Below are 16973 nucleotides of genomic sequence, written 5' to 3'. Positions count from 1 at the left end.
ACCCCCCAGAGGCTTTTGTTGCCGTCTTGTATCAATGCAGTGCTTGCTATTTTGTGGCATAAACCTTAAAGATTTGGAGGTTATATCTCTATCAGGATAAAATGATTCTTTTCCACCCCAAGATTCAGAAGTGTTATTTAAGCACAAATAACTACACTAAATCTACCCAACTAGATTTTAAGTGTGTGGCAGAAACTATATCTTGACTCTTGGTTCTTTCACAAAACTTTAATGCTTTTTGCCTTGAATGTATTTTCCCTGACTTTATATTGAAAGCCTGTGTTTGTCTCATGTCTTGAGGCTACAGAGTTGTGGTTTTGTTTTTTGTTTTTTTTTGCCTCCCTCATCCTATGGGTGTTTAAATTATTTTAATTGGAAGTTGGGTTTATGAATCAGGCGCTAGCATTGCACTCCATCATAATCTGGAGACGTGGGAGCATGTGGGTGTTGGATGTCTGTCTGGTTGGCTGGAATGGGGCAGGTTGGAAGGCCCAGTCTAACTCTGCTTTCTGTGGTGGGTAAGTCATGTCCTGCTTTGACAAGGAGGCAGGCTGGATGGGTGAGGCAGCAGGAAAAAAGGTAGACCAGATGACAGTCTGCTTCTAAGTTGTATCCCAGGCCCTGGCTTGTACGAGATGCCACTTGGCAGTGTAGGTTAGTGGCCACGTTAATGATACAGACAGCAACTGCTATGATTTCAGAGGAAAGGGTGGCTCTGAGCTAGAGTACCTTGGTACCTTTGCTCAGGCAGATCTGGCCCCTAGGTCTCCCCATCTCCCTGCAAAAATAAATAAATAAATAAAAACCTGAATTTTACCAATCCCTCAAGACTCAGAGCACCACCCTCTTCCTTTCAGTCCTAATAAAACCTTGTTACCTGTGCTTTCGAAACTTTCCTTTTTTTGTGGCTGCTGACTGACTCATTTAAAGTTTACAGAGACCCTGTAAAATATTGCATCAGACCTGCTCTGCTGAAACGGAGTGGAGGGGTGGTTCAGAACCACATTTGCTCCTGCTGTGGGTTGAATGTTTATCCCACACTAAAGTCATATGCTGAAGCCATAGTACCCGATGCATTGACATTTGGAGGTGGGGCCTTTGGGAGGTATTTATGTTTAGAAGTCATGAGCGTGGGGCCCCATGATGGGATTAGTGTCTTACTCTTAAGTAAGAAGAGGAGGAGACCAGAGTTCTCTCTTTGCCACGTGAGGATACAGCAAAGAGGCAAACCAGGAAGAGGGACTTCATCAAGAACCCACCGTGCCAGCACCCTGACCTTGGACTTCAATCCTCCAGACCTGTGAGAAGTGAACGCTTGCTGTTTAAGCCACTCGGTCTATGAAGTCCCTGGACATACCTCTCACATACACATATGTTCTTATAGCGGCCTAAGCTGAATAAGACCATTCCCTTCCCCACCACTCACTGTCCCCAGGCCCTGCATGGCCTTTACAGACAGAACTCCACGGGGTGTAGTTTGAAAGCTCTCATTTCATAGTGCAGCCACTTTGCTCTTACCAGGTTTATTCCAACCCTCATAACACCCCATGCTATGGTCAGGGGAGATTTGAGGCTGAAGAATCTGGTCTCCTCTCTAGGCCTCTTTTTACCTGCCTCGGTAGAAACTGAGATGCAGAAAGGCCCCTCGAAACTGAGCACACCTTCTTCCCAGGGTCTGGTGGCAGGGGCCGTCCTCCTTGGAGGAGGCTCACACAGAGGAGGTGCTGGAAGCCATGCTGTAAACAAAGGAGCTGCTTTTCTGCAAATGGTTAAATAACATGAGTTGAGAAATCTTGATCTTAGCTTTTAGTAGTATATTTTTCTGTTTGTGTTGGATGACTGACTCATCAGTCTTTTTCTGACTATTTATGTTTATATTTGGAAGTTTTCTGGAAGGAAATTTATTGTCAGTGCAGTAGTGTGGGTAGTTGATCTGGGTCAGCAGGGAGGGACCACTTTCCAAATGCACTGCTTAAGAAAATGGTATTTTAGTTCAAACAGTTGCCTTTGATGACTATAAAAGTAAGGTTTGGCTGGGGTTTAAAAGCAAGGTACATTACAGTTTTAAATTTTATTTAATGGCCAGGTCATCTGTAATGGATATAGTTATGCTTAATTAACTTGAAATATTTTATTTAAAAGGCACCCCTTTCTCTAGTGTTATATAATGTGAAACCACCAATTAAGATAAACCTATAACCTAAAATAAAATAAGTGGCTAAAAAATGCTAAATGTCAAAGGCCGTGGATTTTTCAAACATTAGTGTGCTTTGAGATTCCAGTTGTTAAAACCTAGGTTGCTGGGTTCCACCCCAGAGTTTGTGGTCCAGGAGGTCTAAGGTGGGGACAAGAATTTGCGGTCCTAACAAGCAGCCAGGTGCTACAGATGCTGCTGGTCTGGAGACCACACTTGGAGAGCTGCTCCCATAGACTGAACCCTTGGCCTCCGTTCTGCTGATGGTGACCATGCGTGCTGTGGTGGGGAGGGGTCAGGGAGACATCTTGTCCGCTACCACCACAGCGAGGCCCAAGTAGGGTGGGCTTGACATGGAGAGTCAGCAGTGTAAATGATGAATGTTGGCCTGTCTGACCCCTTTTAAAAAAGCCATATGGGTGAGACTGAAGGGCCAAGGGTGGGTAGGTAAGTCCCCACATAGCTAATGCTCATTGGCTCTCAGAAACGGAACTTGATGGCTAGTCATTTCTTCACTTCTGCTCTTGTGTCAGGATGGCAGTCTTGCTTGGCACAGGAGGCCCTTCACTGTTTGACCTGATTCATTTCCTACCCTCTGCGTGCACTTCCCCTCCCCCACTCCCCCTACACACTTTCCCAGGGTCACGTAGAACTACTTGAAATTCCTGAATTCATTATGATGTTTTGCTTTCATTCCCGCACTTCACAAGGAGTGACCTCCTCTCTCTCTCTCTCTCTCTGGTAGTCACCCTTCCTGGTCACTCACGCTTTAGGATTTAGCACTTGACCATTCCTTCCACCACTGTCCCTTCCCCTACCCTCATGAAAGAGTCAGATTTCTTCTAGAAGCAGGTCTTCCATGATGGCCCTCTGCACTCTCACCAACCCCTGTAGGCTGTTCTGCCACTTCTCACACTGACCTGTCATGGCGGCTGATTCACCTGTCTTCTTGGGGGCAGAGGTTGGTTCCATTTCATCATTATTCTTGGGATAAAATAAATGAATGATTGATCGGAGGGGTAATTAACATCCTATTTGTAATATGTTTCTTATAAAGCTTTATATCTATATATGTATAGATATAGGTATATACATAAAGTGATATATGTAAATGTCAGATAGCTACATATAGATATATGTAAAGTTTAAAGTTTGATGATAGTTTTGTATAATTTAAAGCTAAAACTGTTGAAAAGAGCTGAGCCCCAGGCACCTGGGCCTGGAATCGTGTGCCACACAAGGGCCTTACTTGCTTCTTTCTACTTCTGTGTGCATGTGTTCCCTTGTCTCCTCTCTCTCCATTGAGCCTCTTCTCTCTCTTCTGCATGTCTTTTCCAAGACGCTCTAGGTCGCCTTTACCTCCTGCTTCTCTAAGCTCCTCTTGCATGTATCGTCTGTGCCCAGGGCAGTGACTGTCAGCCCCTAAGATGTGATTCTCAGAATCACAGAAGCCCAGGGGAGGTTTGCCAGGGGGCTGAGGGAGCATAAAGGAGGCACTGTAAGACCTGGCAGGGCAGGGAGTGGTGGGAGGAGACCGTGACCTTGGAGCTGAGCTGTGAAGGAGGAGGAAGGGAGTCAGCCAAAGAAAGGCCAAAAGGGCATCCCAGCCATTGTGAGAGTGGCCAACGCTTTCGTCTTCTCGCGACCACAGGTCCTGGACACACTAAGGCGGTCACCAGGGGCCTCCTATTGTTGGAGGGCCCACACTGTTATTTTCATGGAATAAGTGTCTGTCTTCCCATTTTCTTTTTTTATCCCCAGCCACAGTCTGATCGTGGGGATGTCGACATAACAGAAAGACTTTACAAGTTTAGAATAAAATAGATAGATAATGGTGATGATAAAAGGAATTTAGCATTTCTCCCTGGCCAAGTACTGTTTTAAGTGCTCGCAAAGATTTTTCATTTAATCCTTGCAACAAAGCTGTGGGAAGTGGATACTGTTAATGCTGAAGAAACTCAAGGCACAGAGAGGTCCAGGGGCTTACTTCCTGGTTAGTAAGTGGCAGCTCCGGCGTAGGTGGGTGCGTTCTCCTTTCTCTCTTTGCATTCATTCCCATCAACCCAAGGCACTGAGAGGAGCCAGCCCAGGGTCTGAGTTCAAGTCCTGGCTCCATCAGCTAGTTAGCTCTGTGTCTTGGGCCTGTCCATTGAAGGATAAAAACAGTCCTCACTTATTGGATGATTGTAAGGATGAAATCTGTGGGTCCTTGTAGAGCACGTGGCCTGGCACATAGTAGTGCTCAAAAAACCGGGACTTTTTATCTCTTCGAGACTCAGTTTTTTCATCTGGGAAGGGAGGAGGTCTGAGTTAGGTCATCTTCTAATGTCTCTTTCAGCCCTATGTTTTGTGTCCCTGTGAATCCTGACCATTTCCTTCACAGTCCAGAAGAAGGAAGGAAAGTGAGCAAGGTGTGGCTGAGGCCATTGTGTGCCGCAGGTGCGGGTGGGAAGTCCCCGGACACGCCCTGCACACACACATGCTGGTGGCACTGACCAAGGGCCTTTCGTGTTGGTGCTTTTCCACCCCAAGGTGTCTCATAAAACTGCAAGAACCACAATTTGATATTCAGCGTTATATAAGTGGTGTAACAGGAGAGTGCAAACTCTGACAAAGATCAGCATTTTATATTCCTACTGAGGCTGAGGATTTGTTCCTCTTTATAGTTTTATTGTTTTTAAACAGGAAACAAGAGCCCTGACCCTCAGCCGTCTCAAAAAGTTCAATAATATTCTCCTTGCAGATTCAAAAACAAATGCCATTTATTTCAAAGGATAATTTTACCCAGTACTTTAAATAAAAATACATTCGTTTACAGCATTTTCTTAGTTCTTTTCAAGCTTATATAGGCCTCAACTTTTATAGCCACTACCTCCCCACCACTGGGGAAAGAACCAAGCTTTGGCGCCGTGTGCCCCCGCTGTCATAGCCCAGCCCGGAGGGGAGGAAGCCAGGGCGTTGCTGGCCTGCCCACCAGAGCTCCCAGGAGCACCCCTGTCGCCCTTCCCTCCGGTCCCGTCCTCTGTGCCTCTTCCTGGTTCTCTGTGCTGGACTCCCGCCTGCCGTGCCACCTTTACTGCTGCTCCCTTGAGCTGTCATCACAGCCCCTGACCAGGCCGAAGTCCCGGCTTTTAGCTTCCTCCACTCCGAGTTATCGAGTTATCGTCATAGAACCTTGGAAACTCCCTGCAAGCAGCCGATTTGGGAGAGTGTGGGGATAAAGATCTGCAGGGCTCTTGCTTCTGTTTCTAGTTTCTGCATATCTTAGCCACTTCTTTAAAACAAAACAAAACAAAACAAAACAAAACAAAACAAAAACAAAAAACAAACAAAAAACCCGTGTGCCTGCCTGCCCATCACACGTCCTCACCTCCCAGCGCACGCCATCTCAGGCAGTGTTAGGCTCACTGTTCTGTCTTCATAGCTTTTTTTTCTAGCACTCTTTCACATTATTTTATAATAGCTCTTCATTTATCAGATCCACTAAGCTGTGCCAGGCTACGTTTCCAGTGCTAAGGAATGCATCGGTGACATAACTTTTCCTTTAAAAATTGTAAAAGCCCCAACTCTTTCTGATTCCCAACTCCTACTGAATACTACATAACTTAATTAGGCATTTGACACTTTGTAATCTAGGCTCAATCATTCTTGTCTTCTGTTTCTACATGCGTACCATCTGGTCATTAGCCAAAATGAATCATTGGTTGATTAATTGGTAGTCACCGGTATACCTTATTTATGCCTCCATTTACCTGAAATGGCTCCCATCATTTCCACCTGTCTGAATTTTACTTGTCCTTCAAGAACCACCAATCTGATGCTCTTGCTCTGATGATAATGAGAAGAAAGATAGTTGACAGTGTATTGAATGCTTGCTATGTGCCAGGCTTGGTTTTTCCACACATTTACCTAGTTAATGCTCACACTAATCCTATAAGATAGGCACTATTATCCAAATTGTGCAGCTGAGGAAACAGGTGTTTGAGGTTAAGTAGCTAGATTAGTGGGGAGCTAGGATTTGATCCCAGACACCTGGCTCCAAGGGCCCATGTTCTCGACCCGATAAATAGGAGAAATTTATTTTCTTTGCTGAATTTCTAGAACACTTTCTTTGTATTTCCTAGCAGTTGTGTACTTCTCTCATTCACCCTGTTGAAAATTTTAAATTATTAGCAAACTTACTTAGTGGGATAACATTCGTTAATAGCATTGTATAATTTTCAGGTGTAAAAGATTATAACTACACATCTGTGTACTCTATTGTATGCTCATCACCTGAAGTCTAGTTTCCTTGTCACCATATATTTGACCCACTTTGCCCTCCCACCCTCTTTCTCCTCTGGTAACCAGCATTCTGTTGTTTGTATCTATGAGTTTGTTTGTGTTTGTTTTGTTAGTTTTTGTTTTATATTCCACATATGAGTGAAATCATACGGTTTTTGTCCTTTTCCATCTGACTTATTTTACTTAGCATAATACTTTCAAAATCCATCCATGTTGTTGCAAATAGCTATATTTCATCTTTTTTTTATATGACTCACGAGTGTTCCATGGTATGTATACACCACTTATCTTTATCCAGTCATTCATCAGTGGACACAGGTTGTTTCCATGCCTTGGCTACTGTAAATAATGCTGCAGTGAACATTTAACTTGTTGGAATTTGAGGGACTGTGTCGTATTTGTATCTGCATTTCTAGCAGCATGTGGTACAAACTTAAAAATATTTCTGTTTACCAAATGAATGTTACTCATTGAAAAATTTGTTGTTTTTTTTTTTTAATAGCTAGACCTTTATATAATACAATTGTAGAAAAATAGAGTTTTTTAACTCTTGTGCACCTGCAGCTTCGCAGGCACAGGACGTGGTAGGGAACAGTCGTCTCTGCCCTCCTGGCATTTTCATTGTTCTGTAGCAGAGGTAAAGTTGTTCATGCCTTGGAAACAGTGTGACGGAGTTCAGAGGGGACTGCCTGTTCCTTCCTTAAATCTACACGTTCATTTTCGTGTGTGTGTATGTGTGTGTGTGTGTGTGTGTGTGTGTGTTAAGAAATTTTCTTCAGCTGTGGGCAACAGCAGATGCTGCAGATGTTAGTCCCTGTTGCTGTTAACTTTGCTCCAGAGACTTAATGTTCAGTTTTAATTTTCGTCTCCAAAATCTATTTACGTTGCTAAAGCAGAGGTTTTGCAATAACTGGAATTTTAAACATTTATTTTTTTTTGGCCTGGGAGATCAGGATTTTCAAGAGAGACTGGGAGAGAGCTATAAAATGCTCTATTGTGATATAAAAGAATAAGCCTGAATATTGGAGAATAAGAGTCTGTCTCTTTGTTTTGTTTCTAGAGAGCTTCTCTATCTTACAGGGCATTCGACATGTGATTTAATGTCCTATCTGTAAGAGGAGAACTGCAGTTCAAAACTTGATATCTTGTGAAAAGACAAGAAAGGGGCCCTGTGTTCTGTACTTTACAGAGCCACAAGCTGACCATATATGAGGCTCTATGCATGTTCCTTTTTCTCCTGCCCTGTCACAGCATTGGTTGTGTTCATACCAATGATGTAATGTCATACTCTTCCCCACACGTTCGTATGAAGGGAGAGAGAAGAATGCAGCAGCACAGGGTTGTTGGAGAACAATTTGGCATCTAAGATACTGACAGACAAGCATACATCATACATATGACTCTATTGAGAATGCCACAGCCGTGATTTAAGTGGAGGCGGTTGTCTCTTAGGGCCCCTGAATTATGGCTGGTTTTAAAATTCTTAGAACCCATTGAAGGCCGCTGTTTCTGAAAGTCTACATAATTTAAGCATTCTACATCCTGTCATTATAGGAGATGTCAGAATAGTAAAATTTAATCCTAGACTAACGTGTTATTGCAGCCCTTTGGTTTTGCGGCTTTGCGGACTTTATAAATATGTCTGTCACTGCCTGTGGTCGCCAAAGTTGGGGCAGTTGGAGGTGAATGTCATTTCTCGCATTTTATACCGAGAGACTGGAACCCAAAAGGTCCATGTATTTACAAAAAGGGGCCGACCCAGCTGGCCTGGAGCGGAGCAGCGCCCATCCCAGACTCCACCTCTGCCAAATTAAGTGTGGCCTTCGACACTGGCCTCTGTGCAGCAGACCCTCAGCAAGCACAGGTGACGAAAGCAGCCAGATTCCTAGTGTTGTTCTGGAGAATAGTAGAAGCATCAAAGTTTCCTCTCGTTAGCCACCTAGCACTTTCCATCATGGGTACATAAAAGGGACTCAATAAATACTGATATAAATGGCTTAGGAATTATCCAAGTTGCAATAATATACATATTTATTATTAGAACAAGATTCTCAGCTGACAATTGGCCAACATTTTCTTCTTATCCTCACCCTGCCACTCCACTCAGCCCCCTATGTGTGTGAGTTCACACCTCACAAAACTGCATTCTCAACACACACACAAACACGTACACATGAAAGAGGATCGACTACAAAGCTGTAGCCTTGTCTCACACCTGGATCTTTTTGCACTGATAAGGAAACAGCCCACTTGGCTTGATTTAGCCAGACCAACTTTTAAATTGCTGAACTACTTTGTAAGTAGGCTACTCCTAATATGAACAAAAGCTAATATTTAAAAAATTCTTGTGAGTTATAAACTGTAACATCAGTAGTTGTTACCACATAAAATAAATTGGGGTGAAGGAGATATAGTTTTACCCCTTCCCAGGGCTTAGGAAAGAATAGTGGTGCGTTTTTTTTTGTTTTTGTTTTTGTTTTTTTTTACTCTGAATTGAGTTTTTTTTCTGGGGGTGATCTTGTCCCCATTTCTCCCCAGGTGATATTTAGCGATGTCTGGACATTTTCGATCGTCACTACTGGAGTAGGCTCATACAACTGTCACCTAGTGAGTAGTACCCAAGGATGCTGCTAAACATTCTACAGTGCACAGAACAGCCCCTTATGACAACGAGTTACCCAACCCAAAATGTCAATAGTGTTGAGGCTGAGAAACTCTGCTGTGAACTGTTAGGTTTATTTTCTGACTTTTACAGTAGACTAGCTTTTATTTAGTTAATTCAGAGGTAAAATTAACACTAGTACTTGCAATTCTTTGTGTTCTGCCCTTGGCCTTGGTACCCTGACCAAGGTCAGGACAAGCTCCGGCCATGTGTGAAGACCTAAATTTGGTCGGCTGACAACAAGAGCAGTTAAACTGTGTCCTAGGGGTAACAGTGGAAGAAAAGGAAGAACTGACATGATAATAAGTATTTAGGGTCACATGAGGGAACGAAGAGTGAAAATGTAGTGTGAGCCCCACTATTCAGAGTGTGTTTTGAGAACCAGCAGTGGTGGCATCACCCGAGAGCTCAATAGAGATGCAGACTCTCAGGCTTCTCTCAGACCTACTGAATCATAATCTGCATTTTAGCAAGATACTCATATGATGCTTGTGCATCTAGAAGTTAGAAAAGCATAGATAAGCATTTTTTGCTTTGGAAGAAAATACACCTCGGTTCAAATTGTGACTCTGACTCTTACTATCTGTGTGACCTTAGCCAAGTTAAAAAACCTCATTGTACCTTAGTTGCTTGGTCTAAAAAAAAAAAATGGGAATAAGATCTTGCTCTTGAGGTAGTCCTGAGAATCAGACAAACTTATTTGTATCAGGGACTCGTCGCATGGTAAAAGGTCAACAGAACTGAGTTGTAATTGATAAGTAAAAGAAGGCAAAAGCAGAGAGCATTAGAGACACAATTTATGTCTTAAATCTCACAGTCATCACCAAAAATGCTTGTACTCTTGGCAGATCTAATTTCTTTGAATAAGAAAATAGCAAAAGCTGGAGCTTCTTAAGCTTCTGTAGACTGTGGTCCTTGTCAGCAACCTGATTGGTAGAGACTAAAAGGATCTGGGGACCAAACAGGCTAAACTGCTAGATGTGCTCCATCACCCTGGCCTGAGTTATACCTGTTCTGTTCATTACGCTCCAGAATTTGAAAGTAACATGGTAGGAATTTTCAAGACACCCAGGAGGAGAAAGGCTGTGATAAACGGAAAGGATGGGTTAGAGGAATGTGACTGGGTGAGATGAGCCCTTGCCTTATTAGGAGGGTTTAGGAATGGGAAAGATGCTTTATTACTGGACGGGTCCCTGGATTCTTCCTCTGTGCACACTAAAATTCCACGCTAACTGCTGCCGCAGTGCCTGCCACATCAGCCAGGACGTCTCACAGGAATCGCTTTTTGGAAACGAGACTTTTATAAACCAGTGGGAGTGTAAATACTTCCAACATGAGATAAAGCAGAACTTGAATCATAACTGCAGTGTCCAGCAGAGTTTAACAGCCAAGATGGGAAGAGAAAAGAAAAAAGAAAGGAAGAGTTCACATGGAAAAACAAAACAAGCTGCAGAATAAGATTAAATGAGATTAAAATACTGACATAAATTTCTTTTGACAAAAGGATTAATTTAAAATTTATCAGAGTCAGTGATGACTACTAGTCCTGAGTATACAGATGTTTGGGGAATCGATTTGTCTTCTAAGTGTTTTTGCAGAACATTTTTCAATCTCTGACTTAAATCAGAACAGATTTGCATTAGTTTTCTTTGATTTTTAATTATAAAAACATTTACAGTCATAAATTTTAAAAATACAGGAAATACAAAGAAGAACAACAAGCATACCCAAACTTAGCACCTACTTATCTCTTTTTTTAATTCTTGCTGGGTACCAGGGACTGTGCTTGGTGCTGGACAAATCTTTGTCAGGGTGGCCCTGTCAAGCCTTCTTAGAGCTTCCAGTTGAGTGCCTAGATTTTGATGTGTGTCATTTTTCTTTTTTTTCTGTGCCCTTAGCGACTATGTGATAGTAAACAATAGGAGCTAATATTTGCCAGATTCTTACTGTGTGTGGCACCCTGTTTTAGGGGGTTTATATCATATGTATTGACTCAATCCCTGTAGCACCGTTCTGAGGAGAATGCTGTTATCTCCACTGGACAGATTGGGAAACTGACGTGTAAAGAGGTTAAGCAGCTTGCTAAAGGTCACAGAATCAATAGATGCAGAGCCTTGATTAAAACCCAGGCCGCCTGGCTCCAGAGTCTGACCTCTTAATCACTAAACTGCACTGCCTCTCCTGGTGTTATAAAACTGAGATCATACTACATAGACAATTTTGATTCCTGCTTTTATGTTGACCACAAACACATGAGCATCCTCCTCTAATATTCATAAACTGTATGTTATTTCTTACCTCCAAAAGTAAAAGAATTTTAATTTATTCATTTGTTTAATGGTATCATAATGAAATAAACATATATAGAAATGGAATGATAAGCATTTAAATGCTGCAGCAATCATTAAACATTCTTAATACTTATCATACATTTTCTTAATCCAGTAATTTTAAGAGGAATTATGATGGACGGGTTACTTAGGAAATTAAACATTTTGTAGCTTGCATTTGATTTTGTAGCAGGAGAACAAACCCAATTTTAGATAACAATAAAGAGCAGTCAGTGCTGATGACTTCTGGAAATTAATCTGGAATTGTGTTGGAGTTGCTGACTGGACGAGATTGTATATGACGGGTGGTTGTGAGACTCAAGTTTCCTGTGAAGGGCTTTACACGGCATGTGTTAAGACCATGATTTCATTTAGGTTCGGTTTAGACAGAAGCTCCTAAGAATGTGTTGCAGCAGATGCGGTCCGTTTGTACGAGAACTTCTGCTGCTCTTCATAGCTAGTTTCAGAGTGTGCAGGTGGGATGTTCTCTGTGCATGTCTGTAGGTTATTGTGAGTTATAACACTTTGCATCAGCAACATAGTGCCTGCAGTCAAGAAAGGCACAAATTTGTGAAATGTGAAGAGATTTCGACTTATAAATAGAAGTTTAAAAATTGATTACATAAGAAATATTTAAAGCCCAAACAGTAATTCGTGACGATCTATGCACCCCTATGTTCATGGCAGCACAATTTACAAAAGCCAAGTTATGGAAGCAACCCAAATGCCCATCAACAGACAATTGGATAAAGATATTATGGTTCATATATACTATGGAATATTACTCAGCCATTAAAAATATAAATGAAATCCTACCATTTGCAATGACATGGATGGACCTAGAGGTTATTATGCTGAATGAAATAAGTCAGAGAAAGATAAACACTATATGATTTCACTTATATGTAGAGTGTAAGAATAATCAAAAACAGACTCACAAATATAGAGGACAATCTGGCGACGGCCAGATGGGAGGGAGTTTGGGGGTCCAGGAAAATGGGCTAAAGGGTTAAATAAGTAAAAGGTTAAATAAATTAGTAGCTGATGGATGGTCATGGGGATGGTGGGAATGCAGTCAGCATTAATGTAATGGCTAGGTAGAGAGCCGGAGAAGAGAAAGAGCATTTAGAGTGATCATTTTATAAACTATATAAATGTCTAACCAATGTACTGTGTACTTGAAACTCATAAAATAAAATTTAAAAAAATATATATTTGAGTGGTAGAGGTATCTGGCCAAAAGCATTGACTTGTGAGTCAGGCAGATGTAGGCTGGGATCCTGACGCACCTGCCGATTCACTGTATGACCCTGTGCAAGTTGCTTGGCTTCTCTGAGCCTTAGTTTCCTCTGATACTTGCCTTCAGGAATTGTCTTCAGGATTAAATGAGTCTGTGTACATAACACACTTGGCACAATGCCCAGCACTTGGTAGAAGATCCGTTAATGGTCACTGTTATTATTGGCTATTCAGTTTGTTTTAATCTTCTTTCAAAATACCTAACCATGTTACACGGTGGTTAAGAATGCACATGAAAATGAAAACTGTGGGTTCCAGTCCCGGCTCTACTACTTCCGAGCTGTGTGACATTAGGCAAGTTACTTAAACTCCCCGAGCTTCAGTTCGCTTTTCTTTAAAATGGAATAGATATCGTATCTACATCTTAGGGTGGTTGAGTGCTAAATAAATTATACATAAAGCCCTCAGAACAGTCTAGTGCATAGTGAGCAATAGATGAATGTTTGTTATTATCAATATACTTATTAACTCAGAAAATAAAAATATTACACCTTAAAAAGTAGCTATCTTTGAACACTTCCTCAGCTGCTACAACTTTTGCTTTCTATTTGATATGTAATGTGTTAGATGTTTGTGGCTCAGACCTAATTTATTCCAGTGCATGTTAAAGCATGAATCTTAAATTTGGGTGATAGCATTATGTAATATCTGAATGAGCAGAATTTTATAATTTGGCACTATGTTTAAACATACATTTTTATTGAAAAACGAACATTCTGAAATGTCCTCTTCCCTCTTCAGATTTTTCCGAGCTGGGAGAGCTTCCGCCCCGATCACCTTTAGAACCAGTTTGTGAAGATGGACCCTTCGGCCCTGCGCCAGAGGAAAAGAAAAGGACGTCTCGCGAGCTTCGAGAACTATGGCAAAAGGCGATTCTACAACAGATCCTCCTCCTCAGAATGGAGAAGGAAAATCAGAAGCTGCAAGGTCGGTTTGCCATTTTTATACTGAACAGGCCCGATGATCTCAATTTATCTTGGCTTTGAAATGAAATCACATCAGACATAACCATGCTATCTTTAAAAGAAAGCGAGATAGTCTAACATACATACATACAGATGTGTTTATAACAAATATCTGTTTACTTTTTCAGAGTAAAGTTCACACTACTTTTTCAAGCTCTAATGATCTCACCACTGTATTCGTTATCCTCGTATGGTCATTTTTAGCATAATGTCTAGAACTTCTAAGAGATAGCCTTCAAATATGTGAGCTTTAACCCTCGGAAAAGCAGTTTTGTTTTGGTTTTTCTCTCTCCCTCCCTACTTTGTTCTCAGCCATAGTCTGTGCCTGGGTGTTATGTATAAACTGATACTGCGTAAATCATTAAACCTCATGCTATGTGCATTTTTAGTGAGTTGTAAGTAACCTGAAAACTTCAACATTGAGCTCTACTTGTACTGATATCAAGGTGTTTCGTGTAGATGGACTCATTCAATCCTGAAGACAACTCCAGTGGCAGGTATTAGCCTCAAGAGGAATCTAAGGCTCAGAGAAGCCACGCGACTCTCCCAGGGTCATGTCAGTATCAAAATAAGACAAGAACTTTGAAAGTTGCGAGTTTTTCATTTGCTATTTCCATGCTGTCACTCGAAGCAATAAATATTGTTTTCAAAGTAGGCAAGAAGCTAAGTTTATGTACCCTGGGTGGTATAATGGAAAGAACACAAGTCTTGGGGTATAGAGAGCTACCTGGCTATAAAATAAAGAGGGTTTTGATCCGGATGTCTGGACAGACTCTCAGGGGAGGCTCTCAGGGTAGTTCAGTCGTGCTGTCATTGCCCTGAGAAATTTTGGAATTAGAGTACAGTGGTCCCCCCTTATCTGTGGTTTTGCTTTCTGAGCTTTCAGTTACCTGCTGTCAGCCAGGGTCCAAAAATATTAAAAGGAAAATTCCAGAAGTAAACAGTTCATAGGTTTTAAATTTAATGCTGTCCTGAAATCTCAAGCTGTCCTGTCATCTCGCCTAGAACATGGATCATCCCTTTGTCCAGCGTGTCCTCGCTGTCTATACTACACACCTGCCCATCAGTCACTTAGTAGCCATCTTGGTTATCAGATTGACTGTTATGGTATTGCAGTGCTTGTGTTCAAGTAACCCTTATTTTACTTAATAATGGTCCCAAAACAGAAGAGTAGTGATGTTGGAAATTCAGGTATGCCAAAGAGAAGCTATAAAGTGCTTTCTTTAAGTAAAAAGGTGTTTATGTATAGGAAAAAAAAAAAAACAGTGTATATAGGAGTTTGGTACTCTCTGTGGTTTTATGCTTCCTTTGGGGGTCATGGCATGTGTCCCCCATGGATAAGGGGGGACTACTCTACATTTCTTTGAACTTCCTCCTTGACTGTCAGGCTTTATCTTTTAATAATGATCTTGATGTTTGTGTAAAGCTGAAAGTCATCAAGACACTGATCTGTTGAATAAAGTTCATAGTTCGGATAAGTATATTGTCTTTGATCAAAAACAAGTTAAATATAAAGTAATAATATCTTTCACTATGAAAGTAGTCCAACAATTGTAAGAGGCTACTGACAGATGTAGACGCAGTGTTGAAGCTGAGAGAGATGGGTCATCCTACCAGGTGCTGTGGGCAGGGATGCTTCATTCAGTGAGGGCCATTTTGAGCAGTGATTGCTAAATGTTCTCCCAACTCTTACTTTTCTGCCATTTTCTTTTGTGTTCCTGAAGGCAATCCTGTAAGCAGACATCTAAAAGAGGTTTGACAATGATGGCATCACTGAGTGTGTCATCAGCCAAATGACAGCTTTGGAGCACAGCACTTACATTCGTGTGTATATTGGTTGGGATTTTTGTCAGAAAGCAAAAAGGCAGTTATGTTCATCATATAAGTCATAAACTTTAGTGCTTATCCTGGCCAGTCTCTCAAATGACAGCCACGGAAAATCAGGGTGTAGCCGTAAAATGGGAATGATGCTTGCTGGCCTTTGGGAAGAATTGTAACTATTAACTGATGAGATCAGTATGCCACAAAAGCAAAGCTTTTTTAAAGCTGTGTAAATGATAACTACCCAGACCAGAAGGAACAGGGACGTTTCCTAAGTTTACCTGGAACAGCTTGCCAGGTGTTGCACAAGTTCACTGGCCCTTCCCAGCAACTTTCTACTGCTTCCTCATTTCATCTGGCAGTGCTCAGTCCTGTGTGGGCTTTTTCATTTTTACTGTTTAAATTCATTTCTTTTCTTAGCTCTATAAAGTTCAATACATGATAGCACAATAAACTTGCCAAATATAATTTAGAAAGCGTTGTATCAATGCGTATAGTACCTACATTGCTGAGAAAAATAATCATCAATAAGAGCTTGATTATGAATTGCCTGAAAATTTACTAAGTTTTGTTGGGGTGGGATGAGGAGGTGGCAGAACTTTCTCATTAAATACAGAAGCAAAATTTGAGAACTAACCTGGGAGGGCACTATACACTAGAGAGGTAGTCATTCCATTGCAGTTTTTTTCAAGTGCTTTTAAAAGAAAAGTTAAATTACAACTGGGAGTGGCTCTTAAAATTGATCAAAGGCTCAGGCTAACTGGTATGCTCTTTGGGGAAAAAAAATTAAAGAAACATGTATGAGGAGGTTCTTCCTATGGCCAAGCCTAGTTCCTGGCTTTTGAATATATGGATCAAATATTTATTACTCTTCTAGAAGCACTGCGTCTGAGAAAGAACCAAACCATGTCATCTAAATCTTCCTCAGTACATTGTAGACAGTTGGAAGCCGAATTGTAATTTCCCGAAAGTTAAACAGCTCATTTTTTTCCAGTGGTGTTGGAACTAAGATTCATCACCTCTTCCCAAGGCAGCAGTCTTCTGCTATACCTTTGCAAAGCCATTTTTCCTCTATTATAAATGAAGATGCAAGCAGCCTAATGCAAGACAGCAGGGTATGATTCAATGCAAGCATGGTTTTTGGTTAGCACATTATTACTTGTTGGACTGACTCATATCATTCAACATTTTGTGTTTAAAATGAAAATGTAACAGATATTACGTCTTCATAGCAATGTGCTAACACATTGAATTTGGAATTTTAATTGAGTTGTAATAGAAGATATTTACAAAAAGGCTTTTCCCTGATTAAACAAATACTACATGTTGGTTATAAAAACTTAAATAATGGGTACAGTTTTTCTTGTCTCCATAAACTTAGGGGTCATTTAATTACTGAGGATCCCGGCCCCTTAGTC

General features: G+C 41.2%; 1 protein-coding gene across 4 annotated transcripts in view; it reads left to right on the top strand.

The window, feature by feature from the left end:
- The window catches only part of TBC1D1 (TBC1 domain family member 1), a 203471-nt gene that overhangs the window by 148481 nt on the left and 38017 nt on the right, over positions 1-16973 (top strand). For all 4 annotated transcript variants that reach the window (XM_006918936.3, XM_025051767.1, XM_006918937.3 and 1 more), the window contains one exon: positions 13511-13696. In XM_006918936.3, coding sequence (XP_006918998.1) covers positions 13511-13696 — 186 coding nt within the window. The remainder of the gene's footprint in view (positions 1-13510; positions 13697-16973) is intronic.

The sequence above is a fragment of the Pteropus alecto genome, unplaced genomic scaffold (genome assembly GCF_000325575.1).
Source record: "Pteropus alecto unplaced genomic scaffold, ASM32557v1 scaffold5, whole genome shotgun sequence".
Lineage (NCBI taxonomy): Eukaryota > Metazoa > Chordata > Mammalia > Chiroptera > Pteropodidae > Pteropus > Pteropus alecto.
Note: the sequence above shows the minus strand (reverse complement) of the source record. Positions and strands in the feature narration are given on the sequence as shown.